General features: G+C 46.9%; 1 protein-coding gene across 1 annotated transcript; it reads right to left on the minus strand.

Annotated features, from left to right (window-relative positions):
• Positions 1–3,354: 3,354 nt before the first annotated feature.
• On the minus strand, positions 3,355–27,710 carry gpr139 (G protein-coupled receptor 139). The gene is made up of 2 exons (XM_054760575.1): positions 27,266–27,710; positions 3,355–9,642 (listed from the first exon to the last, which is right to left on the minus strand). The coding sequence occupies exons 1-2, from the start codon at positions 27,411–27,413 to the stop codon at positions 8,666–8,668; spliced, it is 1,125 nt and encodes a 374-aa protein (XP_054616550.1). The 5' UTR covers positions 27,414–27,710; the 3' UTR covers positions 3,355–8,665.
• Between the last annotated feature and the right edge of the window lie 235 nt (positions 27,711–27,945).

Below are 27,945 nucleotides of genomic sequence, written 5' to 3' on the forward strand. Positions count from 1 at the left end.
CCTGGCGGTCACCCTGTGAGGGCCAGACACAGCATCTCTCCTGTGTGATGTCATGGAAGTGATGCTTTGTCTGCCAGCCTCATTCATAGAGAGTGAACGTTAACCTTCACTGTGTGTGTGTGTGTGTGTGTGTGTGTGTGTGTGTGTGTGTGTGTGTCCATAAAACATCTCCAAAGTTCCTAAAGTGCTCGCTGGTATCGGCAGCCTTGCCAGTTATCATCGCACAGGGCTGACGGCCAGCTAATTAACACCATCTCACCAAAGACATCATCTTAGAGGCGAACGCCGCACATCTCCCCACAGGAGTGATAAGGTCACCAGCTGCTGTGTGTGTGTGTTGGTCTGGCCTAGTTCTGTCAGTCCACACTGGACTTTTTCATCTCCTCTCTACAATAAAGTAACTGATAAATGTGAGTAATGTCTCTCGTGCGCGCCAGACATTAAGATGCAGCAAGATGATAAGGAAGGGAAAAGACGGGAGGATGGAGATGTAGGAGCGAGCGTGTGTTTGTGGGTGTCAGTGTAGCAGCGCTGCTGCAGTAATAAAGATGGATGAGCTGGTCTGCTGCAGCCGTGATTGGGCGCCTGCTGCTGCTGCGTGTGGTGTGAGTGCACGTGCAAGGCGGCGTTGCTCCCAATACAGTCCAATAGCAATGCTTCCATACCGGTAAATGTCACCATGTTGTAGGATACCATTCGATAAAACAAAACATCAAGTTTTGCAACATTTTCCTGTGTGGGTCGCCGACTGAAAATCAAGAAATCACTGACATGTTTTTTAACCCTGAGAGTTTGCTGGTGATGTAAGCTGGTTAGTAAACTATCAAAAGTATTTTTAAATGTTGTGAGTAGGGTCAATTATTTATTTATCCCACCCATCCATCCATTTTCTATACCGCTTCTTCCTCATTAGGGTCGCGGGGGCATGCTGGAGCCTATCCCAGCTGACTTCGGGCGACAGGCGGGGCACACCCAGGACTGGTCGCCAGCCAATCACAGGGCACATATAGACAAACAACCATTCACACTCACATTCATATCTATGGACAATTTAGAGTCACCAATTAACCTAACATGCATGTTTTTGGAATGTGGGAGGAAGCCGGAGTACCCGGAGAAAACCCCCCCGCACACGGGGAGAACATGCAAACTCCACACAGAAATGCCCAGGGGAGAATCCAACCCAGGTCTTCCCGATCTTATTTATTTATTTATTCTTTTAATTGTAATTATGTTATTTTCACAAATATTTATGAATATTATTGCACAATAGAATTAATATTGGTAATATTTATTGATGTATATTTAAAGACAAAGCTTTCTCTTATGGTTATTTATTAGTATCAACATTTCAACTTAATATTTTTCCTCTTCACTCTATTTTCCCCATTTTTGCAGTTTTTTTGGGTGAAATTTTATTTCTACATTGTGCCAAGGGCCAATAAAAAAACGAGCTGCGGGCTGCAAATGGCCCCCCGACTGTCCTTTGGACACCGCGGGACAAAATAAAAGTAAAATACAAATCTAAGGCCTTCAGAAGAAGCCATTGTGATGATATGTAGTAGGGGAGCAACGATTCCTCAAATACTTCAAGTACCTCGATTACAAAAAATAATCAAGGATTTTGTTCTGCCTTGAGGAATCGCTTCCGTCACCCACGCGGAGGACAAAGAAGGGAGTGGATGGTGCGGCAAGATTGAAGAGGCGAGAAAATGCGACAAGGCAACGAAAGAAAAGGAAAACAAAATGTAACAAAGAGACAGAGAATGTGGCAAAACGGCAAGTTGAACCCCGTGACGTGTATCCGTTGTAGCGCGCCACTTACACGCCACAACAGCACATCTTATATGTCGCATCATCTCCTCCCGAGACAAGGTTCATTTAAAGTAGCGCAAATCAGTGAGATTAAGGTTAATGAACTTTACTAACATAACGTTAGCCGTGCGGAGGGCTAGCTTTCTCTTCATTGTGACCACTGTCCAATGTGTGGAAGTTTATTCCCACGGTGACGTGACTTCATACAGGCTTTATTTCATCTGTAAAAACACAGCGCTGTGAGTTAAGATGGTGGAAAATTAAAAAAAACATTTTAGCTGACTGATCAGTAGCTGCTCATTTCGAGCAGACGATGCTGGGTGGTGGAACAAGCAAGTGCGTGTCTCGCTCACTTAGCTGAGAGCCTTGTGTTCCACCACAGAAGGTGTCTTCATTTGACTTAGAGCACTGCAAAAAGTCAACATCTTATAAAGAATATTTGTCTTATGTCTCGTCAGGATTCCTAAAAGCACGGCCGTCAACACCACGTAATACAGTATGTCATTTCGTCTCAGTAAAGTCAGGATTATTTCTCTCCTTTTCCGATCAATAGTTCCAGTTTGGGATGGATAAATTCATCTACAAAAGCACCATCACGTAGTCCATCAGACCCAAGAAAATCCATGTCAGTTTAAGAAATAAAACACTTGATTATCTAAAGTTCCTTATTTGGTGAAATGTTTTATTTTCTCTTGTGTATTTATAGTTGCTGGTTAATACGTTTTTTCTGATTACTCCATTATTGAAAACATTTTCAGTAGAATATTCATCCATCGCTTGTCCTCACTAGGGTTGCGGGTATGCTGGAGCCTATCCCAGCTGACTTGGGGCGAGAGGCGGGGTACACCCTGGACTGGTGGCCAGCCAATGGCAGGCCACATTTGGACAAACACTCACATTCATACCTGTTGACAAGAGTGTAATTTGCACGGGGGATACGGGGGCCATGACCGCTGCAAAAATAAGATCCAGCCGATATAACCCCCCGCATATCACCACATCATTCCGATTGAATAAAAATATACAATATCTTGCATTAACATCTTGTTGATTTTCATGTTTAGTCATCCGGTAATGTAAATGATTCAATGAATAAATAAACAGGCAAAGATTTGAACCCCCCAATGGTAGACCCAAAGTTGCGCCCTTGCCTATGGACAATTTAGAGTCTCCAATGAAGCTAACACGCATGTTTTTGGAATGTGGGAGGAAACTGGAGTACTCGGAGAAAACCCACGCACGCACGAGGAGAACATGCTAACTCCACACAGAGATGTTCAGTGGAGACTCAAACCCAGGTCTTCCCATCTCCTGACTGTGTGGCCAGCACGCTAACCACTGGGCCACCGTGTGGCCAGCAGAATACTCGATTACTAAAATATTGGACAGCTGCAGTCCTACTATGCGCTGGTGATGAGTTTGGCCAGTTGCAGTTGTTTGTCGCCTCGCGTGTGTAGTTGGCAACGGTGGCTGAGGACACGTCAGGTTGCACGTGGAGAAAGCCGGCACAAGACACTCAAGCTGCTTCCCTTTGTGACATTCAAGCTACTCGTCTTTATTTCGTCAATAAAAATATGAGCTTTTCTGCATACTTTCCCACGTCACAATAAATACAAGGTCTTGAGGTCAATAATACATTCATCGTTAGGAGGAAACAGTTAATTATGCAAGCCTGTAATCACTAAAAACACAGAAAATGTGAGTAGAAAATCACAATCAGAAAGTTGTACATTCACAAATACGTTGTTGTTATTATTCTTTTTGTACAATACTGTGCTGCATGTTATGTTTGATTGAATACATTCCTATGGCACTGGCATCGTTAAAGCTTCTGTCTACCACGCACACGCAGGAGCAGGAAGTAGAACTCATTTCCTCTCTGACTGATAGATGAAGAAAATATTACACAGCCTCGTTATGGGGAATATTTGGTGCTCCTGCATGTGACACCCCCCCACCTGCTCATCCTTTGTGTTTCCCAGCATGCCCCCCTCACGCAAATGTCACATTAACATGGCCCAAACAGCAGCGATGACGGCACGTGTTGCTACAAATGTCATCATGAGCACGTTGGTCCACTGGGAGCTCCTCAGGCTTAGCCAGACATTTCCCCCCCCTCATGTGATCTTAATTTTTAATGATCAGGTAAAAAAAAATAAAATCATTAGGCGACATCGACTGAAGCGCACGACGCATTGCTCCGTTTCGCTAAATGAAATGCAACGACCCGCTGCTTTGCTGTGACTTTGATGGACTGGAAGTCCCGGTGCTCACCGAACCGGGACTGCCTTTTGATTTTTTTGGTCCTTCGCCTCTATCGAATAATCTTCAACAGCCAGAATTCAGTAGGGAAGGAAATGCTTTTGTTCTGCGCAGGAACAGGAAAGCTTGTCTCCACCCCCCCACCCTCAGCTCTCGAACACATTACAGCAACACAAATCTTATTTGTGTCTTATTTTCTCTTATTATGTCTACTATATTGGGTAATAGGAGTGTAAAGGTGACTATAGGGGTGTTATTTCATGCCTAGAGTGCTCTAATCATGTTAAAAAATGCATTTAGAAGGTGGTAAACAGGTTTTCTATGCTCTAACTACCAAAATACTCAATTTATTAATAAGGAATCCTACTTGGCAAAAATTCACTTATCACGGTTAGGTCTGGAACCAATTAACTGCGATAAACGAGGGATTACTGTGATTTTGAAAATGGTAGGGTAAAAAAAAAAAAAGTTCCAATTGGATGAATTGTTTGTCAAGTAAGAATGTATGACGTTGCTTTCCTGCGCTGAAGAGTACGTCTGTCAGAAGACGTCTGAGCAGGAGCGTCTGACATGTCGTGGAAGCAAAGAGTGGAGTGGGGGGGGTGAGTGTGTGGAAGTGGAGCAGGACAACACGGGGATGCAGAGGAGCAGGTGGCAATCCAAACTCCTTCATTCGCTTTGCAATTTGGTGGAAAATCAATTTGTGTCGAACAAAGACGGGGGAATTGAAATGGCCGAGCCCCTCATCCGTCCCCACGCACACCTGAAGAGAAACAGGGGAGTCGTTATCTTTGATGGAAAGACACGGCGGGACCGCACCAGCCCGACTGTTGGTCTTTAGCACGGCATGGGAGATTGTCCTTCTGCCGACGTGTTGCTCCCGAGTTGAAGAGTCTTTCATTGCCGTGGCCCAACTAGCCATATTGCACTGAGCAGCCAGGACAGAGATGTCCCATCACAGAAGCGTCAAACATTCATAAGCCTGGGGGTGTTGTCCATGAAATAAATAAAGAAATAAAAAAAGGCAGGATGTGTCCAATCCCTGCAGGCAGGTATTATTTTGGCAGCGCCCCAAGGTGTCTGCTGGAAGGATTCGCATGGCAAAGTGTTGACTTTTATGACACCGGACGAGATTCTGGCATGCAGGGACAGACGCTGATGTCCGTGGCTGTCCATCAATATGTCTCAGCTTCCATTGCTCGGGAGGACAAAATGAGGCGAAGATTCAATGTGGCCCTGAGACCAAAGTCACTGCTGGATCTTTGGAGACAGGAAACGCATGCTTGGGAGAAACCAACACCAGTCTTTAAAAAGCTACGTTTCCACCAAGCAGTACACTCCAGCTCAGCTTGCAGTATCTTTACGGCACATGTTGTGTACTTCTGTGTGTTCCCCTTCCCGAGGATGATGACGCAAAAAGTCACCGGACCATACTGTATTACCCGATGGCACCTCCACTTCAGGAACCGTTCTGGGAAACATATTCTTGAACACATAATCAATCTTGTTTTCATTTAGAAGGTGGTAAACAGGTTTTCTACGTCTTATGTGTCTTATTTTCACTTATTATGTCTGCTATATTGGGTAATAAGAGTGTAAAGGTGACTGTAGGGGTGTTATTTCATGTCCAGAGGGCTCTAATAACGTTAAAAAGCGTATTTAGAAGGTGGTAAACAGTTTTTTTTAGTGTCTTATTTTGACGTATTATGCCTACTATGTTGGGTTGTAGATGTGTAAAGGTGATTGTAGGGGTGTTATTTCATGTCCAGAGGGCTCTAATCATGTTAAAACTTATTTTCTGTTATTACTGTATGTCTAATACAGTAGCCCCTAGCTCAGCATCATTAATCTGTTCCAGAAGGACCAACTCCAACCAAATCAATTTTTCCCATAAGAAATCAGCCACAAATATTAACACAAAATTATATTTTTACATGCAGAAAACTCGAGACAAACAGACTGACAAAAGGGCTCACTCCGTTCATGCCATTGTTTTATGGAACAATCACGACAAGGTGCAGAGAGTGAATCCTCTTCCTGCCTGTTTGGAGGCGAGAGACGAGTAAAACAGACACGCGTGCACATGGCAATATACCGAGGCCGGCAAAAGGATCCAGTTGATTTTCATGTATTGTGTGATTGATGAATGAATTTATTAGCGTCCCAGGCCGAGGGCCCACAAGACTTTTTCCTGAACGAGAAATCTTGTCATGTTTGAATCTCCGAGATCTTGTGACACCCCTAATCAATTGTGTTTCTCACCTTCTTGATCAAAATGCTGCCACTTTCAACTTTCTGTGGCTCCACGTTGGCATATTTTGCAGCCGTGATCAATAAGAAAAGCAGAGACTTGTGGCGTAACTGTGTTAGCTAGCAAAGAGCTGCAGAGTCAACTGCTGATGACGTCACAGACGGGCGACAGAGCCGACTTCCGCTTCCTGATTCCATGTATTAGCAGGCTAATAGGATGCTAACGAGGACATAAGAACACAGTTGGACTCATGCAGTGTATTTATTAGTAACACAACAAACAGGAACTGGAAAATGTACAAAAATGTACATAAACCAAAGCAGAATTTTGGAGCGGTACCGGTGGTTGGGGACTCCTGGTTTACTGCATGTAAAACCATAACTGTAAAACTATAAAAATGTGTTTTGTGTTAGCATTTTTGGCTTTCTGGAAGGGATTAATTGGATTGGATTTACACGATTTCGTATGCGAAAAACTGATTCAATTAGCATCCATTTCGGTTAGCGGAGGCCCTTCTGGAAAGAAATAATGACACTAACCAAGGTTCCACTGTACGGTTGTCTCTTGTTTATGGCGGTTAATTGGTTCCAGACCCTATCGCCATAAGTGAATTCAATGTTAATAAATGGAATATTTTCATAGGTAAAGCATAGAAAACCTGTTCATGACCTTCCAAAAATGTTTTTTAATATTATTAGAGCCCTGCAGACATGAAATAACACCCCTGTAGTCACCTTTATACTCCGATGACCTTGTATAATAGACATGATAAGCGATAGAATTAGGAACGTTTCTTGTTGTATATGCGTACAATGCAGGTCGACCACATGGCATCAACATCAGTCTGTCAGCCATTCTCACTATGACATAACTTTGAGCGCAGGCAACGGGATCACAGCAGGGACACAAGAGACGGACGACGCTCGTTTAAGCTACCGAGCCAGCTAGTTAGCCTTCAGTGTATTCATTCTGAACTTAAGAAAGGCTTAGAGTGGGGAAAGGGACAAAGTACAAAGCCAAAGATGTACCACTTCCACACAGACTTTCACTCTGCATCCATGGCTGACAATCAATGTTGTGACCAGAATCGGACACATAACTCGTCTTTCAATATTTTCTGACTAATAATAGACCGTAGTCAGCCATGAATCAGCAATCATTTAGTCATGAATTTTTGAAACCCTGCGACAGAGCGAGGGTGCGATGTATCAAGGGACGGCTGTGTATGTTTGTTTCCTCGTCATCATGCACTTTTTGCCAGGTGTACCCCGGAGCCACATTTAGTCTGGAAAATACGGTATGTTAGGTCTGCAGCCTTTGGTCACGTGATGAAAATACCTGTGGGAACGCTGAGCGAAGCATCTTCTTTTAAACTCAGAAGCGAAACACAAGTGTGAAGGCAGCCTCACAGCAAAGAGCACACATACAGTAAATATATAGAAATATATCCTATATACAATGGTTTGTATGTATAAACCTTTAGACCCTTAATATAAGACAACCTGTCTTTTTCAGACGGAAAAAGACTTCTATATACGAACATTCGTATATCCGGGCCACTAGGGTACTTGGTGGAAAGTCTTTTGCCCTTTTTCCTCATTCTGCAGCTGATAAAGGGTTAGCAGGTCATGGCTAACAGTAAATCATCTAGTGCCATTATTAGCTGATAGAGGACTATCTACTAACGGCAGAAATTTCCTCTTCCTAATACTGGAGAAACGATTACTAGCTCAGAGCCACTGTGTCGCTGTGTAACATTGTCGCGTGACGCTACGCTTAACAGTCTAGCACGAGTACACACTTGAGCAACAACACACAGAGTGTCTACTCATCTCACAGCAAGCTTGGAGCACCAGACGGCGTGTGGATATGAAGAGTTCTAGACTACGAGTCAGGAGAGGATAATGGCGGGACACGTCGTCATCAGGGGATGCGCGGATCGAGTTCAGTGCCTGAAACGAAAACGAGCTCCGGCACACAAAGTAGCAGATGTTGGAGTTACTGTGGTGTGATTTCACCAGCGAACTTGTGTCACCATCGCCTCGCTCTCCCCATCAGACTGGTACAGCTGGCATCCCATAAAGCCTAGATGGGGGCGGTTGTTCATCTGCGTTCTTCATTACATACTGGATTTTTATTTTTTTGCACGGTGATACTGGTTCGGAGATCTGTTTTCTTATGTTTGGTGCCGCTTTGTTTGGGCTCAAAGTGCCGCCGCTGTCGCCCTTTTTCATGCCTCAAACAGTCCCATGCAGGCAAGGCTGGTGGCCGGGGCGCCATCACGTGTCCCCCGACGATTCAACATTCGGAGGGGAGGCGCTACAGGTGGTGGAGCCCTTAAGAGGAAATACAGATGGGCTTCCCGTTTTTGTCGTACTGGTAGACCAGCATCTTGATGCAGTGGGAGTTGGCAGGTGAGATCCAGGGGCTGCTTGTGATGGAGAAGTTGTGGCTGGCGTAGAACGGCTGCGGTTGCTTCCGGCAGTGGACCAGCGCTTGCAGCACGTTGGCCGCCATGCCCCTGAAGCGCTTGCTGATGAAACAGTAGAGGAAGAAGTTGACGCCGGTGTTGAGCAAAGCCAGCATGTTGGCCAAGTCCGTCAGCATGTGCAGCAGGCGGCCGGCGCCCGGCGAGGCCGGAGGCGAGGAGTAGAAGTGGTAGAGGATCATGAGGGTGCGCGGCGCCCACAGCACGGCGAAAATGGAGGTGATGGCGAGGAGGATGGCGGTGGTCTTGCCGGTGGAGTAGCCGCGCATGCGGAAGCAGCTGCGGCGGCGGCGTAGCTTGCGCACGATGACGGCGTTGAGGGAGAAGAAGACAGTGCAGGGGAGGAGGTAGATGGTGGCGCAGTGGGCCCACACTAGCACGTGCTGGGCCGCGGTTCTGCCGCTCTCACTCGCGCCGCCGTTCGACATGACGGGCAAGCTGTGCCACAGCTCAGGCCACCAGTAGTACGGCGCCGCGGAGAGCAGGCACCCGATGTAGACGGCGATTATCACCCTGCGAGTGCGGGCCGGGTAGGAGACGGTGTGGTAGCGCAGCGGGTGGCACACGGCGATGTAGCGGTCGACGGTGAGAGGCACGGTGATCCAGATGGACGTGTGGATGGAGCAGAACTCCAACACCTGCACCGCACTGTTGATGGACGGAGGCAGGGGCGTGGCCAAAATGAAATCCTCCAGTATGAAGTCGACAAACACGATGAGGAGCAGGACCAGGATGTCGGCGGCCGCCAGCGCCAGGAGATAGTTGTAGGACGACTTCTGACGACGCAGCACCAGCTGGGACAGGATGACCACCGTCAGGATGTTGGCTGGGGAGGGGAGGGCGGAACAGGGGGTTGTGATGATGATGATGAAGTTAGTATCGTGAAGTTAGAGGTGAAGTGGGTGTGGCGAGGGGAAGGAAAGACAGAGAAGATCATATGTGTTAGTAGGCAGCTCATAAAAGAGAAACAGCACTCACTAGCCGTGTGACTCTTGGCAGCACTGTGACATCACGCCCCCTCGGACACATTCAACACACTGCATGGACAACACAATCTGCTGCTTTCAGCTGAGTCAGTCCGGGAGTGAGTCAGTCAGCGTGGAAATGAGGGAGTGAGTCAGAGAGCCAATAAGAGAGTGTATATGAGTGAGTGAATCAGCGGGAGTGTATACAAGCGAATGAGTCAGTGAGTCAGTAAAGGAGTATATATGAGAGAGTGAGTCAGTACGAGAGTGTATTTGACTGAGTGAGTCAGTAAGGAAGTGTATATCAATGAATGAGTCAGTGAGTCTGTAAGGTAGTGTATATGAGTGAATGAGTCAATAATGGAGTATATACTGTATGACCGAGTGAGTCAGTAAGGAAGTGTACAGTATATCAACCAATGAATCAATGAGTGGTAAACAGGTGTCTTGTGTCTTATATGTCTTATTTTCTTATTATTTTCTTATTATGTCTACTATATTGGGTAATGGGAGTGTAAAGGTGAGTATAGGGGTGTTATTTCATGTGTAGACGACTCTAATCATGTTAAAAAAAACATTTAGAAGGTCTTCTTCATGGAAATTGACTTATCGCGATCGTGTCTGGAACCAAGTAACTGTGATTCCAGCAAGAGATCATCTTCATTGTGTGTGTGTGTGTGTGTGTGTGTGTGTGTGCGTGTGTGTGTGGTGTATTTGTTCATGAAACACACACAGAAAGATGAACAATTCCGTTTGTCTCCTTCCTTCTTCTAGAGCCTGAATTAGGCTCCTACGTGATGAATGAGTGAGTTTGTCAGCACATGAGTGAGTCCACGAGTCAGTGAGCGAATGAATGAGTGAGTTGAGATGTCCCTGCCAGCTTTGGATGTAATGTTTACAGCCTGTCCCCACGCCCCCATCATGTCCACCTGCTGCGTCATATCGGGAGCATCTGCTTGTGCCTTTGGGCAAACTTGTTGGCTTTGGTGGAATAAAAGTCCCAAGCGTTGCAAACAGAGGAGGATAACGTGCAGCATGTCGTCCTCAGCAAGCCACTGGCTTCACGACCGGCACCGCTCTACATACTCCGTGCCGCTTGCTATTGAGCTCGTACAACAAAGCAGCCACAAGGACATCCCAGCTCTCTTTGCGCAACCTTCGCCTTTTTTTCCCTCCCAATCTCATCAACATACGCTGCAAGGGAAGATTTATCACTGCAGTGACTTTATGTGCAGCAGACAGGAGCAGCAGCATCCACCTTTGCTGCAAATTATTACCTTGTTTGTTTTTGATCCCCTGGCCTTGCTTTATGTTCACATCATTTTGACATCCAAACTGTCAGTGCCATTAATTCCTCTGTGGGGAAAAAAGTATTTAAATGCAATCTCAGGACACCACGGTACAAAGTTACAGCAACATTAACTTCAATGGCTTTCTGCTTCGGCTCATTGAATTTTCTTTACAAGGAAAGATTTACAAAGAAAGATGTTCACTCGTAAGATATTTTTTTCAACCATCTTTCATGAAATGCACCGACAATGAGGAAGGTTAATAAAACAAGTACCAAAACATCAACCATCTGTTTCCTATTGCAGCGTACAACACTTGGCGCTCCAAAACATTAATTCATAAATAATGCTGCTTAGTGGTTGAATACAGCCTATCATTAGTCCAAATGTGGGTTTTATGTATTTGTAATTTTGCTATTTGCTGTAAGTGAAGCATTTTCAAGCATTAAAATGACTAAATTAAGTAAAATCAAAATATAAGGCATCGAGAAGATGCATTCAAAGACGCTGCAATGATATGTAGTATTGTACACTGGTCACTAGGTGTCAGTAATGTTACTGTAATGTTGGGTGAGACACACAAGCACCAGACTTGATTGCCGGGTACAATAATCCCCCTACTGTCAGGGCCGTAACCCACGCCAAGCTAAAACTCAACTCTGAACCCTTGACGTCACTTCCTGTCCGCCCCCCCCCGCACTCAGCTCCCCTAGCACCAAAACACATTTATAACAACACACAAGTCTTCTTTATGTTTTATTTTCTCTTATTATGTCTAATATATTGGGTAATAGGAGTGTAAAGGTGACTATAGGGGTGTTATTTGATGTCTACAGGGCTCTAATAATGTTAAAAAAATGTATTTAGAAGGTGGTAAACAGGTTTTGTATGTCTTAAATGTCTTATTTTCTCTTAGTATGTCTTCTATATTGGGTAATATAGGAGTGTAAAGGTGACTATAGGGGTGTTATGTCATGTCTAGAGGGCTCTAATAATGTTAAAACCTATATTTAGAAGGTGGTAAACAGGTTTTGTATGTCTTAAATGTCTTATTTTTTCTTAGTATGTCTGCTATATTGGGTAATATAGGAGTGTAAAGGTGACTATAGGGGTGTTATGTCTTGTCTCGAGGGCTCTACATGTTAAAACCTGTATTTAGAAGGTGGCAAACAGGTTTTCTGTGCTTTAACTTCCAAAATGTTGCATTTATAAATAAGAAATTCTACTTTGAGGAAATTCACTTATCACAGTCGGGTCTGGAACCCGAGACGAGACCGACGCTAACCCACCATAAACGAAGGGCTACTGTATTGTAGCGTAACAGGCTAATCTTGTTAAGTTAATGAAACATCAGGCTCATGCGTGTGCTGTGTCACTTTAAAGGCATCAATTAAAAGAAGAAGTTCATTTTCTGATGACATAAATATCATTTATAATTTCCTGTACCATCATTTATTTGCTGGTGCAGCATGCCGCCAATCTCTTCCAGATGAAGATGCATTTGACATTGATTTGCATTCCAGAAGCACTAAATGCACTTAGGCGACGTGCGTGTGTGCGTGCGTGCGTGTGTGTGTGTGTGTGTGTCCCCGCCCCTGTTTGGTAATAGAACCGGAATTTGATTAAAAGCACCATCTTCAAGACTGCTACATCACACTTCACAGGCACTATCAGCTAATTACAAATTACCAATGCAGCTCTCACTTAATGGATGACAGTGTCCTTGCCAGACAGAATGTGCAGCAAAAACACACACAACCATGGCGACACACATGCAGTATCAAGCACGCAGATTATGAGGGATGCGCCTATTCATTAACATGGAAAGCAGCAGTAAGTAGTGCAGGAAAAAAAGAGCCATCAAGGTATAACGTGACCAAATACCTCAAGGTGATGTCACAGGGCTTTAAATTGCGTTCAGGTGGAACGCTCATTGATTGTGCTATTGACTCGTTAGGTTTCATCAACAGGCAATTTGTGTTTTCTTCATCAGGTTCACTTGAAATTTCATCTCAACTTAAAGAGAACCCGCCCTGCGGTGATCTACCGCCAACACGTTTCATCCTGTCATGTTTTCGCGTCTCATAGCTGCACCGTGAAGAAGGAATCTTTCTAATTGCGCGCTATTAAAAATCCTGCACAAAAGAGCTGACCTTTAATCCACCACCTCCCTCCCTCTACTTCGCCTGCCAATTACCTCACTTTCGGCGGGCAGAGAAGAGCCGGAGCGGAATGGAAGCAGTGGCCGAGGTATATTATTCTGCTCGGGCTCCCCGGTGACGCTTCCGGAGACAAACAAAAGGGATTCACGGCGAGCTTGACATTTCCATTTAGCCTGGTGTTAAGCTTACGCAGGGGTTCCCCATTCATTCCAATCAACTCTTAGAGCTCTCTGTCGCCTTTGTGGTCACGGGGGAGGCAGGTGAAGGCGCCTGCCATTTTGCAGGCGTGAACACGTGCCAAGTAAGGGGCTCGTCTCAGGGGGCGTGCAGAGAAAATGCATAGAAAAGCAGACGCAGCACGCGCAAGCTGCCTGCAAGGGAATTTGGTAGGAAATTGTTTACATACAAGTACAACATTATGTTTACATTGGACTGCTTTACAGGACATTCTACACCAATACTGCACCTGTCCGTCATTTTAGTGAGTGAGTGAGTGCATATAAATGAATGAGTGAGTGAATGAATCTTCCTGGTTCTTTGGACTGCGTTGCTATTGACGAAGGAGCCCGGGATGAAAGTCTATAGCAGTTGCCGTGCCTTCCTCGAAGGTGAAAGTTAAGTTTGTGTAGACGTGAAAGTTCAGCTTGTGTGAGTGATAACAATGCATCTATTGTGTGTCTCCCAGTATGTTCCCCATCAGACATACAGTATGTGTGTGTTGCACAACTCCGATTGTGCCATGTGAGTGTGTGTGAACATATACAGCAGTTGCCGCACCCCTCTAAGAAGTGAAAGTTAAGTTTGTGTGAGAGAGACTGGCTCTAAGTGGTTCTAAATGTGCTGATAGCATGTCTGTTTTACTATCTTCTCCTCAGTACTTTTCCATGGGTTATCTGTGTGTAGCACAACAATAGTTGTGCTATGTGAGTGTCTGTGGAAAGAAGGCCTTCTGTGAGAAGCTATTAAACTGAAAATGAGTGAGTGAGTGAGTGTGTGTGAGTAGAATGAGTGAGTGAAGAAGAGTAAATCTGGGATTGAGTAAGTGAGTGAATAAATTTGATTGTATAGAAATGGGGGAGAGAGACCCTGTTGAAATGAATGAATGAATGAATGAATATACTGTAATTAAGTGGGTGTAAATCAGTATGATTTAATAAGTGAGCGAGTGAGTGGATGAGGGTATGAATGAGCAAGTAAGTGTATAAATGAATGAATGAGTGAGTAAAAATAATGAGTGAGTGAAGAAGGGTCTGAGAATGAGCGAGGGAGCTTCTTTTTCCACGTGCATGACACATAATGATGTTAGACTGCTGATGAATGTTGACCCTGGAATGGATGATTTCTATGTCCTTGACTTCCTATGAGTGTTCAACATTGGAGGTTCCACTGCGGGTTCTCCCGAAGCACGCTGCTGGGGACATGTGGATGTTCATGTGGGGGTACACTTTGACACACACCTGCAAAACGTCCCCATCTGCACCTGCGGCCAGCAGGTAATAAGAGGTCTCGTCTCCAGCTGAGAGGCCATTAGAATGACCTGTGGGACGGATAATGGGATGCTGTGTGTGTGTGTTTGCACCCCCCCGTCTATTTGTGCGTGAGTGTTTTTTGTGCTCATGCTGCTCTCCAGATATAACGAGGCACACAGGACCATTGACGTGCTTTTTAGCAAGAAAGGAGAAGACACAGCATGCATCCCCGGGCTGTGTAACCCGGCTGACTCATCCACCCCACCCCCACCCCCCTTACCTCCTCAAGTAAAGAGACACGTTCGCAAACACCAGTGAGCAGATTAACACCTCCAAACCTGTTGGCAAAACACACACACCAAGCAGTCATCCGCCTTCCTCAAGGGCCTCGTGTAAGACAGCGAGAACATCCATGATGCTACCTGGGAGATAGACACCCCCGCCCCCTGAAGAAAGAACCAATTAGGGCTTTTTTTTCATGTCATTTGGAGGAAATGGAAGATGAGCTTTGATGGGTTACCCAGAGGCTAATAAGACTGGAGGAGGAAATAGACAGAGGATGAGGGGTGTGATGAAGGTTAGCGGGGGTTACAAAGAGAAAGTGGAGGGAAGATGAGAATCACACACACACACACACACACGCACGCACACACACACAGAGGGGGTGAATATCAAAGCTCACTTAAAAGGTCACATGCACTTTGTTCCTGATGACAAGCTCTTTTTCCACCTTTTGTCTCCTTTAAGTGGCACAAAGCCTCTTTTCATTCTCCATCACAGCCTCCAGATGAACAAGAACATACAAATGTGATGCTTTCATCATGGCATACGCGTGGTGTGATGTCATGTCAGTTGTGAGCACGATTAGCTGGATGTGTGATTAATTAACACGACAACGACAAGACAAAGCAGAAGGAATCTTCTCGGAGGCCTTCACTCATTATTTCAGCATTTTATTACATTGTTCATCTTCGTCGTTCATTAGCCAGACCTGAGGGATATCCGTCTTTAAAACATAAGGAGGCATGCGTGGCATGACTCCGTACCATCATGGCACCAGTGCTGACGTAGATGCCAGTAACCACAAAAACTAAGACCCTGTCCACACGAATACAAATTTGTTAAAAACACAGATTTTTCTATGCGTTTAGGCCTCTCATACACATGCAAACCGACGTTTTTGTCCTTAACAACAGCTTTTGAAAAACTAGGGGTGAATATTTTGACACATTTGAAAATCCTGTAAGAACGCCATTCGATCGATCGCAGCTGGACTGTTCAGGTTGTCTTAGAGGAGGTTTCGTCTCTCATCTGAGCAGGCTTCATCAGTTCATGCTCAAAGACTTGGTGGGACACACACACCAGTCAGACCAGATAGGACAGCTCTAGTCCAGTTCATGCTCAAAGACTAGGTGGGACACACACACTAGTCAGACCAGATAGGACAGCTCTAGTCCAGTTCATGCTCAAAGACTAGGTGGGACACACACACTAGTCAGACCAGATAGGACAGCTCTAGTCCAGTTCATGCTCAAAGACTTGGTGGGACACACACCAGTCAGACTAGATAGGACAGCTCTAGTCTAGCGTCAGTGGCTGCTTGGTTTCCATTCCATTCCATTCCATTCCATTTTCCTCCGCTTATCCGGGTCCGGGTCGCGGGGGCAGCAGTCTCAGTAGGGAAGCCCAGACTTCCCGGTCCCCGACCACCTCCTCCAGCTCCACCGGGAGGACACCGAGGCGTTCCCAGGCCAGCTGTGAGACATAATCCCTCCAGCGTGTCCTAGGTCTTCCCCGGGGCCTTCTCCCGGCTGGGCATGCCCGAAACACCTCACCAGGGAGGCGTCCGGGAGGCATCCGGACTAGATGCCCGAGCCACCTCAGCTGGCTCCTCTCGATGTGAAGGAGCAGCGGCTCTACTCTGAGCTCCTCTCGGATAACCGAGCTCCTCACCCTGTCTCTTAGGGTGAGTCCCGCTACCCTACGAAGAAAACTCATTTCAGCCGCTTGTATCCGCGATCTCGTTCTTTCGGTCATGACCCAAAGCTCATGACCATAGGTGAGGGTGGGAACATAGATCGATCGGTAAATTGAGAGCTTTGCCTTCCGGCTCAACTCTCTCTTCACCACGACGGTCCGGTACAGCGACCGCATTACTGCAGACGCTGCGCCGATCCGCCTATCGACCTCACGCTCCAACCTTCCCTCACTCGTGAACAAGACCCCGAGATACTTGAACTCCTCCACCTGGGGCAGGACCTCATTCCCAACCCGGAGGGAGCAATCCACCCTTTTCCGACTGAGAACCATGGCCTCGGATTTGGAGGTGCTGAGTCTCATCCCAGAAGCTTCACACTCAGATGCAAACCGTCCCAGTAAACGCTGCAGGTCACAGCTCGATGAGGCCATCAGGACCACATCGTCTGCAAATAGCAGAGATGAGATCCTAGTGCCCCCGAACTGGACTCCCTCGACACCTTGGCTGCGCCTAGAAATTCTGTCCATGAAAATTATGAACAGAATCGGTGACAAAGGGCAGCCTTGGCGGAGGCCAACGTTCACCGGAAACAGGCTTGACTTACTACTGGCAATGCGAACCAGGCTCCTGCTCCGGTTGTACAAGGACTGAATGGCACGTAGTAGCGCGCCACCAATCCCATACTCCCGGAGCACCCCCCACAGGACACCGCGAGGGACACGGTCGAATGCCTTTTCCAGGTCCACAAAGCACATGTAGACCGGTTGGGCAAACTCCCAAGTACCCTCCAGGACCCTTGCAAGGGTGTAGAGCTGGTCCAGTGTTCCGCGACCAGGACGAAAACCACATTGCACCTCCTGTAGCCGAGGTTCGATTAACGGTCGTACCCTTCTCTCCAGCACCCTGGAATAGACTTTCCCAGGGAGGCTGAGGAGTGTGATCCCCCTATAGTTGGAACACACCCTCCGGTCACCCTTCTTGAAAAGGGGGACCACCACCCCAGTCTGCCAATCCAGAGGTACTGTTCCCGACTTCCACGCAATGTTGAAGAGACGTGTCAGCCAAGACAGTCCCGCAACATCCAAAGCCTTGAGGAATTCAGGGCGAAACTCGTCCACCCCCGGAGCTTTGCCACTGGGGAGCATTTTGACTACCCCAGATACCTCAGCCACGGTGATGGAACTGTCCGCGTTCGTATCCTCAGTCTCTGCTTCCTCTAGGGAAGGTATGTCAGTGGGATTGAGAAGGGCCTCAAAGTATTCCTTCCACCGCCCAACTATATCCTCAGTCGAGGTCAGCAGGCTCCCGTCCCCACTGTAAACAGTGTGGACCGGGCACTGCTTCCCCTTTCTGAGGCGCCGGACGGTTTGCCAGAACCTCTTCGAGGCCGACCGAAAGTCGTGTTCCATGGCCTCACCGAACTCCTCCCACACCCGAGTTTTTGCCTCGATCACCGCCGAAGCCGCGTGCCGCTTGGCCTGCCGGTACCCGTCAGCTGCTTCAGAAGTCCCACAAGCCATCCATGCTCGATAGGACTCCTTCTTCAGCTTGACGGCAGCCCTGACCTCTGGTGTCCACCATCGGGTTCGGGGCTTGCCGCCACGACTGGCACCGACCACCTTGCGGCCGCAGCTCCGATCGGCTGCCTCAGCAATGGAGGCACGGAATAGAGCCCATTCGGACTCGATATCCTCGTCCTCCCCCGGGATGCAGGAGAAGCTCTGCCGGAGGTGAGAGCTGAAGACTCGACGAACAGGAGACTCTGCCAAACGTTCCCAGCACACCCTCACTACACGTTTGGGTCTCCCGGGTCTGTCCGGCATCCTCCCCCGCCATCTAATCCAACTCATCACCAGGTGGTGATCAGTTGACAGCTCAGCCCCTCTCTTTACCCGTGTGTCCAAAACATGCGGACGCAGGTCTGATGATACGACTACAAAGTCGATCATAGACCTGCGGCCTAGGGTGTCCTGGTGCCATGTGCACTTATGGACATCCTTATGCTGGAACATGGTGTTTGTGATGGACAAACTGTGGTTCGCACAGAAGTCCAACAACATCACACCGCACGGGTTCAGATCGGGGAGGCCGTTCCTCCCAATCACGCCCCTCCAGGTCACACTGTCATTGCCCACATGGGCGTTGAAGTCTCCCAGCAAAACGACAGAGTCACCAGTTGGGGTGCTCTCCAGCACCCCTCTGATGGACTCCAGGAAGGCTGGGTACTCTGAACTGCCGTTTGGCGCGTACGCACAAACGACAGTCAGGACCCTTTCCCCAACCCGAAGGCGTAGGGAAATGACCCTCTCGTTTACCGGGGATGACTCCAACACAGAGGCACCGAGCCGGGGGGCTATTAATAAGCCCACACCAGCTCGCCGCCTCTCCCCTGCAGCAACTCCAGAGTAGAACAAGGTCCAACCCCTCTCGAGGAGTTTGGATCCAGAACCCAAACTGTGGGTCGAGGTGAGTCCGACTATATCTAGTCGGAATGTCTCAACCTCTCTCACAAGTTCGGGCTCCTTCCCCGCCAGAGAAGTGACGTTCCATGTCCCAAGAACCAGATTTGGCCGCCGAAGACCAGGTCGCCTAGGTGCCCGCCCTCGACCGCCACCCAAAACGCAATGCACCGGACCCTTATGCTTGCCCCCGCAGGTGGTGGGTCTACGGGGGGGAGATCCCGTGTGGCTTCTTCGGGCTGAGCCCGGCCGGGTCCCACGGGTGAAAGCCCGACCACCAGACGCTCGCCTGCGAGCCCCTCCCCCAGGCCTGGCTCCAGGGTGAGGCCCCGGTATCCCACTTCCGGGCGAGGTGCAGTCTCTCCTCGTGTGTTTATTCATAGGGGTCTTCTGAATCACTCTTGGTCTGGTCCGTCACCCAGGACCTGTTTGCCTTGGGAGACCCTACCAGGGGCATATAGCCCCAGACAACATAGCTCCTAGGATCACTCGGGCACACAAACCCCTCCACCACGGTAAGGTGGTGATTCACGGAGGTTTCCTCAATGTAAAAAATCAGTGCATTCCTCACTGCAGTGGACAGCATACACCAGAACTAGACTAGAGCTGTCCTATCTAGTCTGCCTGGTGTGTGTCCCACCTAGTCTTTGAGCATGAACTGATGAAGCCTGCTCGGACGAGAGGTGAAACGTGAACAGTCCAGTTGCAGTCACTTGGATGCCCTGAGAATCCAAGGACCTGGATGAATGACAATATTCACATGTAAGGATGCCACTTTTATACAATTGGTTTCTTTATTTTGTAATGTAACATTCACGTCTACGTCAACAAATGTAACCATGGAATTGTATTGAATCGAATCGTTTGTACACTGTATCGAATCATATGAAATTGTTCTGTTTGTAAAGTACTGTATATCGTTTATGAATGGTATCGTAACCCGTGTATCTCGGTGCGTATGAACCGTCTACCACAAAGGGATTTACATTCCTACTTATTATAGAGAAGAACGTCTTTCTACCTGTGATGAATTGTGATTCATTATGAGTTAACTGCGGACAAAATGCCACCATCTTGATGAAATATTTTAACCGATTGACAGGCCTAGTTTTGATGAAACTATTGGCTGTAAAATAAAATATGACAACTTCAGTCTTTAATCCCTCAGGTAGGGCGCCCTCTGTTAGCCTGGCTATTTTCCATTTTGTTGCGTGAACATGCAGCATTTCGTTTAATGTGATTGCAGCATTTTCCTGTTGCGTGTGTTTTATGGTGTTTGGGAGTGTTGCTGCACGTTCGCCGCCGTCGGCCACTGTAAAAGACTCCATGAAGACAAAGAGTCTTGTTGATGATGCAGGGGAATTGATGCTACTGCAGTGATCTTCGTGTTCAACCCCACCTCTCCTGCTAATAACACACCGCAGATGATCTAGCATAACCTTTTCTTTCATAAAACCCAAATAGACATACAGTATAGGCGGTGTTTCAGTTTGCTCACTTCCATACTTCCATGAGCGCTTTGAGCGCATAAGTACGCTGCCACACAAATTCAATGCTACACTGTCACCATTCTGGCCCTGGGGATGTGCGCCGGCAGTATGCATACATATTGAAGTGTTCTACAGTATTTGTGACGCGGCCATAGAGGGAGAGAGTGCTGCTGAGCCAACTGGGTTTGCTGCTGTCATGGCAGCCTTTTGTTGTCAGCTGTTCAAACACAGTCTGCATCAACAGCAGCGCAGATTTATTGCTTCAAAGCCTGCCCCCACCGCCCCTCACTTCCCCGGCCCTGCTGTGCGTGCTGTGGCTGATCAGGTGTGGCTGATCTCGCACCAGACACAGCCGCAACTCTTATCCATTTCTATGAATATTCCTTTTGTCTTGAGCGTCAACAACCACACCTTGACATCTTTCTCCTTTTCCATTACCCCCACATCGCACCCAAAGATGCCCGCCTCTCACTGTTGAAGATTGGCAGATCAATAGTCCAAACTGAAAATCAATGAGAAGCGAGCTGGTCATTAAGTGGCTCGACGCCCTGCTACTACTGCGTGACGAGGATCAGGGGGGTTGTTAGCACTCAACATCCCTGACCTTTTTCACCTGACAGGGGCGGACAAGCAGGGGTGGGAGGTTTCCTACGTGCACTTAATGAGCGCACGCATGAACTCTGCAATGCTTCAAAGAGGAGGAGGAGGGAGGTGGAGTGTGCAGGGAAACATGTGCAACATATGCACAAGTGGATGCATAGACACGGATACATAGAGTATCTACAGTATCTATCATACGCCTGTACGCCATACTGGCTGACAGATATGGTCGCATGACAAAAGCAACCAGGCCATTTTCACAATGCCTGTGATGTTAACGGCCTGCCGTAACTTCCCTTGAGCTCACTTGAAAAAAAACATTAACTTTAAGAGGAAGACATTTCACATTCTAGTTGTACCGAATGCTCCATGAAAAAAAAAACAGTGAGCACACACAAATACTTATCAGCCACCTGAAACGCCAGTGGCGCGGCGTTTGAAAAGTGCAAAAGGTTTGCCAGAAACCTCCGTGCCGTCACATCGGCTGCTCAGAGCGTGTGCCCGAATACAGTGCACCTTGCTGGGCCACAGCAGCTGGCTCCTCCCCCTCTATGCTCTGGTTCTCCTGATAGTAGCCAAGTGTTAGTAGTAATGTCATCACATTTCATGACGACAAATCAACAAATCTTAATTTGTTCCAGTCCTTCTTACCTCCAGATGTGCACAAACTACACTTAAATCAAAATTTTAAAAAGTGGACATAAAAAAGATATTGGTTATCGGTATCATATTGGTCTTGAGAAGCAGAGATATCGGTATTGGTTTGAGAAAAAAGATATATCTCTTCAACATATCATCACAGTGTCTTTCAAGTCTTCTGAATGCCTTATATTTTTATTTTATTTCATTTAGACATGTTTATGCTTGGCAATGCTTCATTTAGACAAAAAAATACATAATATTTGCTTAAATGTGCATATTTTGGACTAATAATAGGCCATATTCAAGCACAAAACAGCATGAATTACACTATTCATTAATATATTTTCACTTTTTTCCATCACAATTAAAAAGAGCGCAATTTTCTTTTACAAAGGCAAAAGAGGTTGACAAAACTCCCACACTGGATGTCACTACAATGATTGTGTGTGATTTAACGATATCTCCAATTATAATAGACGAGAGAGTGGGAATGATTTCACACGACTTATTCTCGATCTGTGATATTTTAATTTCGGGTAATGAATTCCTTCCTGTGCGGCTGGCAGCATACCAGACATTTTGTGTGAACACATCACGTGATTTTCCGGCGCGACTCCCAAGAGGGCCTCACGTGACGCGTTGCTGCTGCTGCTGTAGGTTTGAGAGTAAACTATACTGTACAAAGATGTGAGTCAGTGTTAAGAAACGGAGTATTTTAGTAGTTCGAGCAAACAAAACCTGTTCACGAATACGTGTTTGAACATTATTAAATCCATGTAGGCATGAAAAACACATCTATAGTCACATTTAAACACTAGTATTATTCTTTGTTTACATCACTACGGAAACGCTGCAGGGACATAACTGACGGCAGGCGATGACACCGGCGCTAGCATAGCGAGCTAACGAGCTAATTAGGCAGCCTCTTCAATATACTCGTCGTGTTCCAAACGAAGTGGAGAAGGGGAAAGAAGACAAAAACTTACCACTTCAACACGGAATGCGAGGAGAAGCTTTTTTTGTCTGCTCGGCTCTGCTAGCTCAGTAGCCAGTCTCCATTAGTGATGCCCGGATCGATACTGAAATATCGATACTTCCGATACCATCTCTTGCGCTAAAATCGTTTCTATAAATCAAAATATCGATACTTTCGATATTTCAGCCAGTAGAGGTAATGTTTATCTGAACTGTTTGTCTGTGGAAACATTGACCGATCGTAAACGGAGCAATGTCTGAATAAAGGCAAGGCAATGTTTTGTATAAAGCACAATTCATACACAAGGTCATTCAAAGCGCTTTACACAAAAGAAGGGTAAAATCACTAAATAAAATCATTCCATAAAAACATAAAATCATTCTAAAATCATTACATAAAATTCCATAAATCATCCCATAAGACAAAAAAGATTAAGAATGAAGAGTGCAGATAAAACACTTTCAGTTGTCATATGCACAATAAAGTGAAAAAAGTTTTCATTCTTAAAGTAGTTTTTAATAATTAAACAATTATTTTAAAGGCTTTATTATTGTGTATTTTCCTTATTTCTTTTTTTATTGATTAAAATACCGATTTCACATATTTTATATGATTTTGTCTTGTTTTTTTTCTTGTGCCGCAGTGTTGTAAAACACCCCGTGACCTCAATAAACAGCAATTAAAAGAAATAAATTATTTACATTAATTTCAAAACTATTCATTTATTTAAATGAAGAATTGATTTCATCAATAAATGAGTTAAATGTCTTGTACACTACTTTTACACCCACATCATCATTAAAGTTACAAAATGAAATTAAAGCTGCGAGCAGCGTTGAACGGGCCCTCGCACCCCCACGCAGCTCAGGGTTCACGCGCATCCCATTTCCTATTTTTGCCACTGGGTGGTAATGAGAGAAATTCAGGAAGTGATGTGCAGTGTGCGTAGCTGCAAGGTGTCGTCTTCATCAGATGTACCAAAGATGATGAAGATCTCACCTTACAGTTTAGCGGTGAATTGTCAGATTGATCATCAAAGTTTGTTGCCATGCCCCCCGCCCACATGTTATGGAGCAGCCTAAAATCCTTCTCAGTATGACAACGGCCGTCTGTCTAGGATCCCTGATTTTCATTCAGGCTTATTTGGTCAAAGTCCCGAGGACTAGTTTGTCAAAATACAACCCCTGGGTTGGTTTTCGCCACAAAACTACCAAAATGGCCGACTTCCTGTTTGTTTTGGAACATGTTTTCTTGAGACTGTTTCGTGCATCCTGTCCTGACTGCCGTCTCCACCAAATTTTGTGACAATCCATGAAACTAGTGGCCGATGGCTAATTTTTTCCCAAATTTAAAGGGGGCGCTCCTGAGTGAGTTTGGGGAGGTTGCATTCGGGACCCCTGAAATGTAACATGACGCGCCTTTCAAAATTTTTCGACTAATAATCAACCACCAAACAGCCATCATTTATTGATGTCGTGAGGGATTACTGTAATCCCATGCAGGCAACATGGCCGCCGTGCTGCTGCTTGCTATGCCGCCACACGTTTGCGGTGCTTGGTGTGTGTCGTGGCAAGCACAGAGAGGAAGGAAAAGGAGAGAAAGAACGCCATTAATTAAAAGGTGACAATTCGTCGCAGCTCAGCTGTCGTCTGCCCCCCCCCCCCAACCCAGAGAGGTGCAACTTGACTGCCTCTGCTCTTATTAATCTCTCTTCTCCGATCTGATAGCTAACTCCATTCTGGCTGGCCCCAATCCCCCCTTTTTGTCACATAGTCATTATTCCTCGCCAGTTCACCTCCCAGCTCACCCCCCACCCCCAAAGGTCATGACACGACAACACAGGTTTGCGTGCTAACCGATGAAACATGGGGGGGTAATTAAACTAACAGCACCTCCCGATCAATCGTCGGCGTTAAACGGGCGTGGGTCCGCGGGTCACGGCGGCGTGGCTGGCACAGGGCGAGCTCATGAAACATTCATGTGCAAGCGAGGAGCGGCGTCATCATGATTGAATAAGTTCAAGTCACTGCTGCAAAGTATCAGCCCGCCGCACTCAAGTCGGCCATTAATTCAGACAACCGTTGTAAGATTCCATTACGTGCTCAGGTTACAGTGATTAAACAAACAGCCCGCCGCCATCATTCGTCGACGAACAGGACGCCGCAGGATCTAATAAAACGGTGGCGGCAGAGGAGATTGTTCCTGCGGCATCTCGCCATCTCGGGGAGAAACCATTAGGAAGATGTGGCCACAGGGACTTCACTTTTACGGGATGGAATAAAATCCTGTACAGCAGCTTCACTTTTAGGAAAGAAAATGTCGTTTTTACAAGAGGAACTTAACACGGAACCGTCGCTATCTACTCCACACGACCGCAACAATCCATGTAGCCGTACTCAATCGTTCCATACCGCTATGAATCGAGCGATACTGTAACCCAAGTCACAAACGTCACATGCTGGTGATTGGTCAGCTGACATCATAGTCCCCTCCTGATTTGCTGTTGCTCCTCTGTGACGAAGGTAATCTACAGTAATCCCATCCCTTTGTGCTTCAGATTTCGCTGCTTCACGCTACAGTCGTCCCTCGCTAGATCGCGTTTTCTCAGAAATGAATGAAATCATTAATGATGGCTGTTTGGTGGTCGATTATGATCTATTCTTAGTCAAAACATATTGAAATACAAGTGATATGCTGGCCACTAGGTGGCAAAAATGACCAATTACCTGCTATTAATGAGGGAGGACTGTACTGCCCTCTTCCATTTCACAAAGTCTCCTGTAGTTGCCGGTTTACAAACACAAATTACCAACGAGGTTTTCTAATTAGCAAAATAACACGGTCAATAGCAGCGGCTGAAGGCAACCCCCTGATGTATTTGACTCCACATGAAGGCAGTGGCTACACCTGTCATACACATTACAGTCAATAAACAAGCATGTGGTCAAGATAGCTACCTTTTCCCTTACACTTTCTCATGCACGCCACATCACCATTAAAGTTACAAAATGAAATTAAAGCTGCAGGCAGTGTTGAACGGGCCCTCACACCCCCACACAGCTCAGGGTTCAGGCGAATCAGAGGCATGTGCATCCCTAGCTCTGAAACATTCAGGAAGTGATGTGCAGTGTGTGTAGCTGCAAGGTGTCGTCTTCATCAGATGTACCAATGATGATGAAGATCTCACCTTACAGTTTAGCAGTGAATTGTCAGATTGATCATCAAAGTTTGTTGCCATGCCCCCCGCCCACATGTTATGGAGCAGCCTAAAATCCTTCTCAGTATAACAACGGCCGTCTGTCTAGGATCCCTGATTTTCATTTAGGCTTATTTGGTCAAAGTCCCGAGGACTAGTTTGTCAAAATACAACCCCTGGGTTGGTTTTTGCCCCAAAACTACCAAAATGGCCGACTTCCTGTTTGTTTTGGAACATGTTTTCTTGAGACTTTTTTGTGCATCCTGTCCTGACTGACGTCTCCACCAAATTTTGTGACAATCTGTGAAACTGATGACTGATGGCAAATTTTTCCCCAAATTTAAAGGGGGCGCTCCTGAGTCAGTTTTGGGAGGTTGCATTCGGGACCCCTGAAATGTAACATTTTTCACCAGACCCGACTCGCGTGAGTGTAAGATTCATGTCTACATCAACAAATGTAACCGTCGAATGGGCTGGTATTGGTTGTACGCTCTGTGGAAGGGTTCTGGTTTTAGAATGTATGCTTTTTGAATCGTATCCCAGCCCGTGTATCCGGATGTGTGTCCAATCCCTCCTGCATAGATGAGATAGCCTCCACCTGTGCAACACCTGAAATGTGTCATGCGTTCATCACATCATGAGAAAGGCAGCGGACGCTTGGCGGCAGAGGGACGACTGAAACCCTGTTTGTGATGTGGCTGTGATGCTGCAGGTGGTGATGGAGCGCTCCGATTAGGCTACAGAATCTTCCACTTTCATCTGACCTCCACACACACACACACGCACACACACGCACACACGCACACGTTTGCATGGTGTGAGGTAGGGTAGGGTCACCTCCAACAGATCACGCCGTGTGACAGCGGCAGTAAATGAGTCTGACTTGGAGCAGACTAATCGCTCACTGGTGAAGACACAAGCAGGAATTGTCATCCATCCATCAGGTGGGGACGGGTGATGCGCACTTGTCGCAGAGGTCAAAGCGTCGCGTGTTGTGCAAACGTTGCATGTGCAACAAGAGAATGCATTCAAGCTGATAGAGCGGCACGATACCATGCAATCAAAGCCAGACGGACGCACAAAGTGTACATAATATGCATGCGTGTGTGACGGCCACAAGGTCACACACAGCACAGCATCCACGCATCCCGCACAACAAATCAAAAGGAGCCGACAACTTTGAGAAACATTCCCAAGCGCTCCGATAAGCGAGCGTCTCTTACCAGGCAGGCCCAGACACAGCAGGACGCTGTAGTAGATGACAGGCAGGGGTCCGAGGGGGCACCCCGGGGCCACCTCTGAGGGATGCTGCCCGGCGCTCCAGCTGCTCTCATTTGGGGGGGGCACAGGGAAGATGTGGCTGTGCTCCATGGCTGCGTCCTCTTCCTCAGCTGCGCTCGGTGTCAAGAAGCCGGACCACCGCTACCACCGCCGCCACCACGCCAGCAGAGTGTTTGCTGACCGCCGCTCTTTCCTCCGTCCTTGTCTGCCAATCGGCATGTGTGAGTGGAAGGAAAGGTGGGGGCGTGGGGGGTGTAGGAACGGAGGAGAGCGAGGCGCGACGTGGGAAGAGGAGGAGGAAGAGGAGGGCGGCGGGAGAGGTGAGATGTGTCGGCGGATGAGGAAGAGGAAGGAGGCGAGCGGAGGAGAGATGAGTGAGATGGGGAGGATGCTGCAGGAGTGTGCGAGCGAGAGAGCGGAGCGGGAGTTGGAGAGCGAGGGCAAGCGAGGGAGAGAGGGACGGAGGAGCGAGGGCAGGTGTGAGAATTCTTGATGACGGGGAGACAGACGATTGTGGATTATTATTATTATGATCATCATTGGCAAGAAAGGTGAATAGAACTGAAGAGTAGTCAGTGTACAGCTTGTAGAGCAGTGTCCATGTCTGAAAATGACAGCCATG

This window comes from Dunckerocampus dactyliophorus, chromosome 18, assembly GCF_027744805.1.
Source record: "Dunckerocampus dactyliophorus isolate RoL2022-P2 chromosome 18, RoL_Ddac_1.1, whole genome shotgun sequence".
Lineage (NCBI taxonomy): Eukaryota > Metazoa > Chordata > Actinopteri > Syngnathiformes > Syngnathidae > Dunckerocampus > Dunckerocampus dactyliophorus.